Source organism: Scardinius erythrophthalmus (genome assembly GCF_964197995.2).
Source record: "Scardinius erythrophthalmus genome assembly, chromosome: 6".
Lineage (NCBI taxonomy): Eukaryota > Metazoa > Chordata > Actinopteri > Cypriniformes > Leuciscidae > Scardinius > Scardinius erythrophthalmus.
Genome location: NC_138226.1, coordinates 31,833,368 through 31,845,196, shown reverse-complemented (window position 1 = coordinate 31,845,196; position 11,829 = coordinate 31,833,368). Strand labels below are relative to the sequence as shown.

The 11,829-nt window shown below is 37.2% G+C and overlaps 2 protein-coding genes across 3 annotated transcripts in view; one reads left to right on the top strand and one right to left on the bottom strand.

The window, feature by feature from the left end:
* Window positions 1-453: 453 nt before the first annotated feature.
* cln5 (CLN5 lysosomal BMP synthase) overlaps window positions 454-11,829 on the top strand; it is a 20,123-nt gene continuing 8,747 nt past the window's right edge. The window contains exons 1-2 of the mRNA XM_081368611.1: window positions 454-522; window positions 8,765-8,851. Of these exons, the coding sequence (XP_081224737.1) occupies window positions 8,850-8,851 (2 nt within the window). The 5' untranslated portion in view covers window positions 454-522; window positions 8,765-8,849. The remainder of the gene's footprint in view (window positions 523-8,764; window positions 8,852-11,829) is intronic.
* rsph1 (radial spoke head component 1) overlaps window positions 9,283-11,829 on the bottom strand; it is a 7,809-nt gene continuing 5,262 nt past the window's right edge. The window contains exons 7-8 of one of the 2 annotated variants that reach the window (XM_081368617.1): window positions 10,611-10,725; window positions 9,283-9,634 (exon numbers count right to left, since the gene is read on the bottom strand). In XM_081368617.1, coding sequence (XP_081224743.1) covers window positions 9,612-9,634; window positions 10,611-10,725 — 138 coding nt within the window. In that variant the 3' untranslated portion in view covers window positions 9,283-9,611. Of the gene's footprint in view, window positions 9,635-10,496; window positions 10,726-11,829 lie in introns of those variants that run through there. The other variant, XM_081368616.1, reaches the window with a different exon arrangement.

Sequence of the window (11,829 nt, the reverse complement as noted above, 5' to 3'; positions counted from 1 at the left end):
GCGCCCCTGCCCATACCTCGCATATCCGGGCAGTACACCACACCTGCCATAGGGATGTGATTGACTTGGACGTTGGATTAAGCTGCTGCTCTTCCATTGGTCGTGCCTTCATCAGACACTTATACATAGACATTGTGCAAAGCTAAAGGTTTAAAAAAAAAAAAAAAAAAAAAAGTATATATGTATAATTTGTGGAAAGGGGAAAATAAAGAGAGGTCCTTTGAGTGATTTTGGTAAGTTCCCTGGATTATAAGATCAGGAACTTAAGTGGGAGGTGTTGTGTTTTCTGTGAAGTTTTTTCTTTTGTAAAGTTTTATTTCTGATTTATATATTTAATTAAATGTTTATCTTTAACCAGAGCTACCAATGTTGCAAGTAACACTTTAGCAGCCCAATAGTGTAGTGCCTCTTTAAGAGAGGAGTGTGCTGTGACCGCACATGTGACCGGTGTTTACTACGTGAAAAGGAAGCGTGAGATTCATTCAGTTTGTAATAACTTTCAACCCGGTGTGCAGCCACTTGGTAAGCTCTCTTAATTTCAAATGTTTTCTTGTCTACTTTAATGATGTATGCTTTATGTTGTCTGCTGTCGCCATGCTATGTTGTTGTGCTGTGTTTACGTACGTTGCACGTTAAAGATAACACTACTCCGCTATTCTCCGGTAGATCAAAGCAGATTAGTTTACTGATAGAGATAACGCTATGCGCTGTATAAGATATAAATTGACGAGGTGGCGAAGCCGTGGGATTAACATTTAGATTCATAATATTAAAATCCTATACGTGTTCATTTGTATTTACTTTATTTAGTTTTATAATGTTTGATGAAGTAGGAATCGCAGACTTCCTGGTATGCCGCGGGGCATTTTGGGAGCTGTAGTTTGCTGCTTATAGAAACGATTGCATGCATTTTGCATAGAGTTGTGGTAGGACTTGAGTATGATGCATAATGTTTGAAGTGTGAATTGTGTACATTTAAATTATGAAACTATTATTATTATTATTATTATAGTATATTAATATTATTTATATTTGTATTTTGATTAATGTTATTTATTGTTGCTTATTGTTATTGGGCTGTTAAGGTAAAGAACTGGGACTGGTTGTAGTATGCACATGGAAATTGAAATGTTGCATTTCTTGTTATTTCAGGTTTATTACCTGGTTATCCTTTGTGAACCAAAAAATAAATAAACAAACAAATGTGGAATACCGAGTAATATCCTCTTTGTACACTGGGTTGCCCTTTCCGTGGGAATAAAACGGAACACCCAGGTTCCTAACCGACGACGAAGACTTAACAGAGCAGCCATCAAGTGTTAGACAGTTATTTGTTATTTATGGTTTTGTGTTTCTGCTCTAGTCGCGGATCAAAAAAACACTCTTCCGTTCCGATTACCATAACAAATCGATTTGCCCCACTCAGTGAAACACCCACTGAGAGTTCTGTTGATTGTGCCCTAGTTATTGGCGATTCTATTACACGGAACGTGAAAATAGAGACACCAACCACAGTCACATATTTGCCGGGAGCCAGAGCGCCTGACATCAAAGCAAATTTAAAAGTGCTGGCTAATGCTAATCGTAAATTCTCTAAGATCATTATTCACATCGGCACTAATGATGTTCGACTCCGCCAGTCGGAGATCACCAAAATTAATATTAAAGAGGTGTGTGAACTCGCAAGTACGATGTCAGGCACTGTTATTTGCTCTGGCCCCCTTCCTGTTCGCAGGAGTGATGAGATAGTTAGTAGATTGTGTTCACTTAATGGTTGGCTGTCTAAGTGGTGTCCGCAAAATAGTATAGAATTTATAGACAATTGGAAAAGTTTTTGGGGCAAACCTGACCTGTTGAAAAGAGATGGTATTCATTCCTCCTGGGATGGTGCTGCTCTTCTCTCTAGTAATATGGCTCATAGTCTTAGAGCTCAAACATGACAATCTGGGGCTCAGGTCAGGAACCAGACAGACTGGCTTAACCGACTGTCTGCTAACGGCCTCGTGTCACCCAGGTCAGATAAATCCCATCACACAGAGCCTCTTTCACCTAGCTATCATCATATAGAGACTGTGTCTGTTCCCCGAATTTGGAAATCCAAAAAAACATTTTAACCCATCTAAGGTTAAAAATGTAATTGATGTTCAACAAATAAAAAACAGCTATAATACAGATGAGCAAATGCTAAAGCTTGGGTTGCTGAATATTCGATCGCTTACTTCAAAAGCACTCATTGTTAATGATATGATTTCAGATAATAACCTAGATGTGCTGTGTTTGACAGAAACCTGGCTAAAACCAAACGATTACATTACTTTAAATGAGTCCACCCCGCAAGATTACTGTTATAAACATGAGCCACGTCTGAAACGCAAAGGGGGAGGAGTTGCTGTAATTTATAGTAATATTTTCAAAACCACTAAGAAATCAAGTTTTAAATATAATTCTTTTGAAGTTTTAGTACTTAATGTAAAAATATATAGTATAAAAGATATATTTAAGAGATTTGTGTTGGCTACTGTATACAGGCCACCAGGGCACCATAAAGATTTTATCAAAGAATTTGCAGACTTTCTATCAGAATTAATATTGACTGCAGATAAAGTACTAATTGTTGGTGATTTTAATATACACATCGATAATGAAAAAGATGCATTGGGATTGGCATTTAAAGACATTGTAAACTCTATTGGAGTTAGACAACACGTGTCAGGACCTACTCATTGTCATAATCATACTCTAGATCTAATATTATCACATGGAATAGATGTTGATGCCATTGAAATTCTGCAGCAGAGCGATTACATCTCAGATCATTATCTAGTCTCGTGTAAACTTAATTTAGCCAAGGCTGCAAAGCCGACTACGTGTTTCAAATATGTTAAGACCTATCACTTCTGCCACTAAAGATTGCTTTATTAATGATCTTCCTGATCAGTTTCATCATCTCAGCATCCCAGACAGCTTAGAAGAACTCGATATTGCAACAGAAACTTTTAACTCTCTCTTCTCCAGCACTTTAGACACAGTTGCTTCATTGCTCTTAAAGAAGATTAAAGAAAATAGTCCAACGCCGTGGTACAACGAGCAGCCACAAAAATGGAGCGCAACTGGAAGAAAACAAAACTAGAGGTATTTCGCATTTTGTGGAAAGAGAGCTCGATTGCTTACAGAGAGGCTCGATTGCTGCTAGATCTGCTTATTTTCCAACCCTATTAGAAGAAAATAAACATAATCCTAGGTATTTATTTGAAACGGTGGCTAAACTAACGAAAAAGAAAGCTTCAAGCCCAGAAGTTTCCAAGCAACACAGCAGTAATGACTTTATGAACTTCTTCACTTATAAGATTGATAATATCAGGGAGAAAATTATAACTATGCAACCGTCTACTACATCGCATCAGGCAGTGCATTGTAGTCTCCCTGAGGGAAAATTTGATTCATTCGTTGTTATAGAAGAGGAAGAATTTACTAAACTCGTTAAATCATCTAGGCTAAATCTACAACATGTACAGTATGTTAGACCCTATACCGACTAAGCTACTGAAAGAGATGCTTCCAGAGGTCATAGATCCTCTTCTTAATATCATTAATTCATCTTTTTCTCTAGGATACGTACCAAAAACCTTTAAGCTGGTTAAACCGCTTGTTAAAAAAACGCATCTTGATCCTACAGAATTAGTCAATTACAGGCCGATCTCAAATCTACCTTTTCTGTCAAAGATATTAGAAAAAGCAGTGTCTTCACAACTGTGTTCCTTTCTTGAAAGAAATGATATCTGCGAGGATTTTCAGTCAGGATTTAGACCGTACCATAGTACCGAGACAGCTCTCGTTAGAGTCACAAATAATTTGCTCTTATCATCCGATCATGGTTGTATCTCTCTATTAGTGTTACTCGATCTTAGTGCTGCAATTGACACTTTTGACCACAACATTCTTTTAAATAGACTCGAAAATTATGTTGGCATTAGTGGAATTGCATTAGCATGGTTTAAATCAAACTTATCTGACCGTTATCAGTTTGTAGCAGTAAATGAAGAGATGTCTCATCGATCACAAGTTCAGTATGGCGTACCACAAGGCTCAGTACTAGGACCGCTGCTGTTCACTCTGTACATGCTACCCTTAGGAGATATCATTAGTAAGCATGGCATTAGCTTTCACTGTTATGCCGACGATACTCAGCTCTATATTTCTTCAAAACCTAACGAAACTTACCAATTCACAAAATTAACGGAATGCATTGCTGATATAAAAAAATGGATGACTAGTAATTTCCTACTACTTAATTCTGAAAAAACAGAGATTCTAATTATTGGACAAAAAACTTCCTCACGTAATAACCTAGAATACTGTCTAACACTTGATGGCTGCTCTGTTAAGTCTTCGTCGTCGGTTAGGAACCTGGGTGTGCTCTTTGATACCAATCTTTCATTTGAAAGTCACGTGTCTAGTATCTGTAAAACTGCATTTTTCCATCTTAAAAATATATCTAAATTACGTCATATGCTCTCATTGACAAATGCGGAACAATTAGTTCATGCGTTCATGACCTCAAGGCTAGATTATTGTAATGTTCTACTGGGTGGTTGTCCTGCACGCTTAATAAACAAACTACAGCTAGTTCAAAACGCAGCAGCTCGAGTTCTTACCAGAACCAGGAAGTATGACCATATTAGCCCAGTTCTGTCAAAACTGCATTGGCTGCCTATTAAACATCGCATCAATTTTAAAATATTGCTGATTACTTACAAAGCACTAAATGGTTTAGCTCCGCAGACAGGTAAGGGAAGCATTTGTATGCGACGGTGTTTTGTAAATTAAGTTTTGCTTTGGCTGAGCGGGTAATCTGACTAATCTGTATGCTTAACGTAGTGTAAGAACTATCTGCGCTTTCTGCCAACGAGTTTTGTCGGAGACATCTGGCTCCATCCACCGCATAGTTCGGGGATAGTAATCCCGGGACAGCACGTTTTGTTTTGATCTGTTTTGTGTTCTGTTTTGAATTCTGTTTCGAGTGAACTGACTCGAGTGAACTGTCTTGAGTGTTCTGTCTCGAGTGAACCGTCTCGAGGGAACCATCTCAAGTGAACTGACCCGAGTGTTTCGAGTGAACCGTCTCGAGCGAACTGTTCCAGTGCACTGTTTTCTGTGAATTCTGTTCTCCGTGATATGCTTTGAGTTTCTTTTGTTTGCTTTTTCCTGTTTATTTCTTTAATTGATTTATCTTTTTGAATTTGTATGTTTATTTTGGTTTGATTATTGTATTAGTGACTTATGGTTGTATAATTTTGTTCTTTCTTTTTGCATATCACTGTTTGTCTTTTTTTCTGTTTGTTTGTTGGCAGGGCCTGGGCACCCGGGGGCAGACAAGTGACCATTTAGGTGGTGACGTCCTCACTGTGTGTCGTGGTCTTCTCTGACATGAGTCGTTGAGTGTGTATTAGTGTGTGTGCACTGTGAATAGAGTCATTTTCATAAGGGTGATATCTTGAAACTGCCTCTGCGGGTAAGCCCAGGTTCCTCTGCTGCCAACGATAGAATTAAACAAATAGATGAGAGTGATTGCTGGTCAATGCCTTTTATAATCATTGTCTTTTAATAATTAATAAAATCTTTTTCATTACCTATGTCTCTGATTCCAACAGTGATTAGAACCTGTGTGTGCCTGTGTTTAGAGGTCGTGTTAAATTCTTGAGGTGAAATTCCTCAGGTGGCGTAGTCGGAAATTATATCAATTTGAGCCAACCCGCGCCCGCTCTGCTACACTACCATTGTCCGGGAAGCAGACACACTCTGTCAGTTCAAAGCTAGATTAAAAACACATCTCTTTGACCTTGCTTTCACATAATACATTATAGACTTCTATAATTCAATGTTAGGCTGCATAGATTTGGTCAGCCGGAACCGGGAACACTTCCCATAAATCCTGATGTACTCGTTACATCATAAAAAGAATGGCATCTACGCTAATTTTAGTGTCTTTGTTTATCCCGAGGTTTTCCAGCAGCCAGCCGGATCCAGGCCGTATCCAGATCTGATGAAGGACCTTCGCCTGAACCCGAACCAACGCAGTGCTGAAGTGCCAACTAGTCTCTCCCTATGGAGGATCCCTTTTACAGATAAAGCGTTGTCGGGAAACTCAATTTGCGTACCTACCCCGAATTGATAAAATAAAATAAAATTCTGTATCAAAAATTTTAAGGAAACGCCAGTACTTTGTTTAGGCTTGTTTTGTAGGGAATTCCAAACCTGCGCATATATATTCAAACGCACATAACTATAGAACCAATTCTTAATGTGCATGTGAACGCCATCAGCGTTTCTCACAGGTTCATCACAACGTGCTATGTCTACTGTAGTTTTCCTTTGATGTATTTCTCCCATTAACCACACAGAGACAAGTGGTAGTTATGCATTTTGTTATTTATTATTTCAAATCTGTATTTATTCCCACATTGCAAACAGTTGCCCCCACATGCTGTCTACTCACCATATCCTGTTCCTGTGATTCCTCAAAGGAGGGGGCGGGACCACAGCTTCCCTTTTTCTTGTGTTGGGTTAAACCATTTCTATTAGTAGGGAAGGGAACTTAACTCTTGGTGATGTAGGTAGGGATAAATGTCCAATGGTATTTACATGTTGTTTAAACTGCTGAATGAGTTTATTTTATTTATTTTTTAAAGTTAAATGGTTAAATGGTCATATGTTTAGGCTACAAAGGTTTTGGTATTGATGCCCCTGCAGTTGGTATGGTCTTGGGTTTAATGAGCTTGTCCTAGGCTATATAAGCCAGTCTAAACTGAATCTTGGGGAGGTAAAGACCGGGTCATATGGCTGAATGTATCCATTGTAGATTTTGCTGCCTGTAGCAATTTGTTTTCTTGCGGTTGTTGATACATCAGTTGTTGAGTCAAGTCTATATTCATTTTTTTTGAATATTTTATTTTTATTTAATTTTGTATTTTTTCTTTGTTCACCTCACTGTGAATCTGTACACTCCTACTTCTCCACTGGCATTGAATACAAATTGTCTTTGAATGATATCTGAGTCCTGAGCCTATCTACCACCTCTCCTTGATCTCTATGGGACACGATATGACAATGTGACATTCAAATGTAATTAAAGCTGACATTAAAATATATTTTAGTTTACCATAAATGCTCATCAGTACTTTCGGCGATACAATTTATCCATATTTCAAAGACAATAGATGTAATTAACAAACTGTATATAAATATGTAGTTAAGTGGGTCAAAAAATAAAACACTCTTACGTTCAACTAATTGCATTTAATATAAATTTACACTATAAAGCATTTCCATTCAATTGCAATTAACATTTACATTTAGATTACATTCAATATATCTTTTAAAGTGTGTATATACACACACACACACACACACACACACACACACACACACACACACACACACACACACACACACACACACACACACACACACACACACACACACACACACACACACACACACACACACACACACACACACACACAGACAGTCAACATTTGAAGTGGATCAAAAAGGCTCATCAAAGTTGTCCTAAGACAAGAACAGTTATTGTTCAAAATTAATGTATAACTTTGATGAAAGATTTTGATCCACTTCAAATGTTGACAACTGTGAATATATATATGTATAATGATAATTTATCTTTTCCAAAACTACATTGAGATCTTCCATTGACCTAGAGAGGGCTGAAAAGGTTATATAAGAATATTTTATCTGAATCCTGGATATAATGTTTTCTCCCTTCTAAACTGGTCAAATAAAGAGAAAAATTACCTGTTATTGCTTTTAATCCCTGGAAGATTGAATATTGCTTCATTTCAATTTGCCCAGATTTTTTGTCAACACTTTTATCTGGCCACGGGCTTGTACAGATCTAAGCCGGAACTGTTGAAGCGTTCAGAAAGTCCTTGGAATTCATCAGAGGCAATTGCAGCTTCCAGGAACACAAATATGTGCTAGTGCAAGTTTTCCCTCCGCTCCACTGGTGTCAGTTATGTCTATCAAAGAAAAAAAAAAACACACAGACTCCTGGGAAATCTGGTCAAGCCAGTTTAAAGCCACACCCCCAGTCACAGTTAGAAGTCTGTTTGCCCAATGGAGGGTGAAGCTTGTTAGGCAGAGGGAGTGTGGGTGACGTGATCGGCTCCCTCTATTGTGTTTAAGACAACAATGAGATCAGGAAGCTGCTTAAATTATTATTGACAAAGCCTTGAAATCCTGAACTACATAAACATGTGCCTATTCTAAAGCCCTCATGTTGTATTTATTTCCTAATCATTTTCATTTTAGCACAATAAGGGTTAGTAAAAATAAAAATAATGTCATTGGCTGGTTTTGCTGCTACATCATGTTATGGAAGAAGGAGGATTGTATGGGTTTGACAGTTTGGCAAACCAGCTCTGAAAGTGTTGCAGCAGGATAGTGTTATAAAGCAAACAGTGAGAGAACTTTTAAGAAATTATACGTTTATCTCTGTAAAGCTGCTTTGAAACAATGTACATTGTTAAAAGCGCTATATAAATGAAGACTTGACTTGACTTAACTGTTATTTCTGTTTTTAAATATTTAAATATTTTAAAGACAGTAATGGATATAGGGGCCTACAAATGTATTTAAACATGTTCAGATAGTGATTAGTTAATTGGGTTAAGAGAAATGTTTTTCAGAACTGATACACGATCGGGTCAACAGAATGACTCACACAATGGTCTGTGTTTGTCCTCAGGCTGGTGCAGGAAACAGAGCAAAGTGACACACATCTGCGGGTCGCTGTCCTGAGTAAAGCCTGTGACTGAAGATGCTGCTTGTATATGTAAGTGTCTACTTTTTTAATCATTAGTAATTGTTGAATAAGCTATGTATTCATTTTTGATAAAAAACAAACAAAAAATCATATTAAATTATTTAGAATCTAATGAGAATCACCACCAGAAAAGAATGAGACATTATGGTATATAAACTCAGCAAAAAAAGTAACATCCTTTTTTCAGGATACTGTATTTTAATGATCATTCTGATTCAGATTTTTTGTCAAGACATTACTACATCAGTTTTAGACCCTTACTGAATCTCAGATGATTAAAACGGTTTAGAAATATGTGCCAAAAAAGGTGCTCCTCGAACATGCTTTAGATTGGGAAAGTTTTAAAAGTGATTGTTAACAAGTATCTGAGTTTTCAAAACAGATTAGTAACAGGCCACATTTGCTAAATTAAACACAAAATAATGAAGGGCTCAGACGTTCGCTTTAGTTTGTTTTAATGAATAAAAAAAAAATCATCATAATTCATAATCATTTTTGGCTGGTTTATTGCGCCCTCTGCTGTTTGTGAAATTACAACACTTTTCAGTTCCCAGGGCCTCCAAATCAGCTATAAATAGATTTTGCAGTAATGCTATACAACAATGTCCCATTAGTTAAAGTTAGTTAATGGATTTACTAACAATAACTAGCAATGCATTTGTTACAGTATTTTTAGTTATCTCTAAACATGAGAAGTGACAGATATGTGCAGGTATAAATTATCTTGAGATCCTCTTTCTTCTCATCATCTTTGGGGGTTCTGTCTTTCTCACTCTTCCACCACGGCTCGATCTACAATGAACAGACACAGACACTTTAGTTCAGCTTACTAAATTTATGACTCAAAGATGTTTGTCGAAATGTCTAAAATGGTAAAATAGCAGTATATAGAAGCTGTTTTATGATGCACTTCCTTTAAGTGAGGATGGACTCTATCATTTCTTACATTTACATATTTGTGAATATAATAGGGCAATAACATTAAAAAAATCTTAAAGGTGAGAGAAGGTGACTACAAATGCTAATAAATGACACGCATTACAGCATCAAGGCCTTTTCACACCAAGGACGATTACTATAACAATAAAGATATAGTTCTGAAAATCATTCTAAATGTAAAAGAGTAGCAGAGTCCACACCACAACTACAAAGAGAAATATAGTTGATCACTATATAGTTGATCATCATTTTTTTATAGATGATGAATGACAAAAACATTGACAGCTACTCAGGATCCATCCTGCTTTAAAGATTAGAATAAACAGAACAATAGCCATTCTCCTCTGACCTCTGGCATCAACAAGGCATTTTCGCCCACAGAACTGTCGTCACTGGATATTTTCTCTATTTCGGGCCATTCTCTGTAAACCCCAGAGATGCCTGTGAGTGAAAATCCCAGTAGATCAGCAGTTTCTGTAATACTCAGACCAGTTCGTCTGGCACCAACAACCATGCTATGTTCAAAGTCACTTAAAGGTGCAGTAAGTGATTTCTGAGAAACGCTGTTGAAAGTGAATCGGACCGAGCACCAACTTGTAGCAGTCAGCAGTAAGGGGTGTGTCCACTCATAAAGGGGGAGGTGCCTGTGTTGCATAGTGTTCATGCATTTGGGGGCGGAGCCATCAAGATAGGGGTGTGATCCTTTTGGGTAGGGGCATGTTTGTTTTGGTGATTTCAAATATCAACAGCTTGGTGTGAATGGGCCTTTACTGTGTAAATACAATCCTACATCAAGATGTTTTATATCTAGAAGTGGATGTGGACGTACCTGACAGGGCAGAATTCTCATTAGCCCAAACAGAAAACCCAGTAAGTGCCTTGGGTCTCCACTTCAAGGTGGTGGTTAAGGCAGGTTCAACTTCCTCTGCATCTCCTTTGTCCTGCTGTCAAAAAAAATTATGATTTGGCTTCACACACAAATTCATTTAATATAGACTGTAGGGTACAACAGAGCTAAAATGAATAATCCCAATTCCCAAAATGTATGTTGATCCTAAAAAGGTATAATTTACAACAAATAATTTGTGTGAAAAGAATTGTTAACAGAACATGCATATTGTAAAACATTTCAATAATTTAAAAAATATATATTTTTAATAATTCACTGGATGCAGTGTGCTCCTGAATCAAAACATTTGACACTGCATAGAGACAAACAGGTGTTTAGGACAGTACTGTGGTGGCTATTGTATCGAAATTTAAGCCCTGGTGTTTTTTTGCCTACTATTCATCTCTAACAGACACAAACAGACTTTAAATGTTTTTAGTGTCTTGGCATGCTTTTAAGTATTCAGTTGCATCGTATTCTGTTTTCACATGGTTCATTTGCTTGTAACAGGATTGAGATTTTATTTACTTCATTACATATATTTAGTGTTTGGCAATGTTTACTAGCATACCAAGCTGTAAAACTTCTGAAACACCAGTGAACTGCTTCATCCACTCGATGCTCTAAGGGCATTCCACTACTGACTACAGTCTAAGGCAACTGGCAAGCTGCACTATTTAGAGGCACATTAACAATCTGAAAGTTGCCATAAAACCCTCATCTCCAAAGGCCAAAATGGCAGTAGAGAGGATCTGATGGCAGAAGGGAGAACACAACTTCAAGGTTTTCCCTTCCTTACTGGTTTCTTCATCTGGTGCAGTCTTGAGTTTCAGTAAAGGGAAATATTTTTAAAGAAGAAAACTGCCCTTGTGAAAAATTGGTTACACTTTATTTGAAGGTGTCATATTTACAGTGTAAATAATTACACTAACAATGACACCTTCAAATAAAGTGTAGCCAATTTTAAATAAATATGTTATATACATAAGTACTGAGTAATATTAATTAACTACATGTACTTACTATAGGGTTAGGGTAGGATTAGGGTTTGGTTGAGGGTTAGTTGCATGTAATTATGAAAAATTTACTGTTATTACTATGGTAAGTACATGTAACATACAGTGGGGAGAACAAGTATTTGATACACTGCCGATTTTGC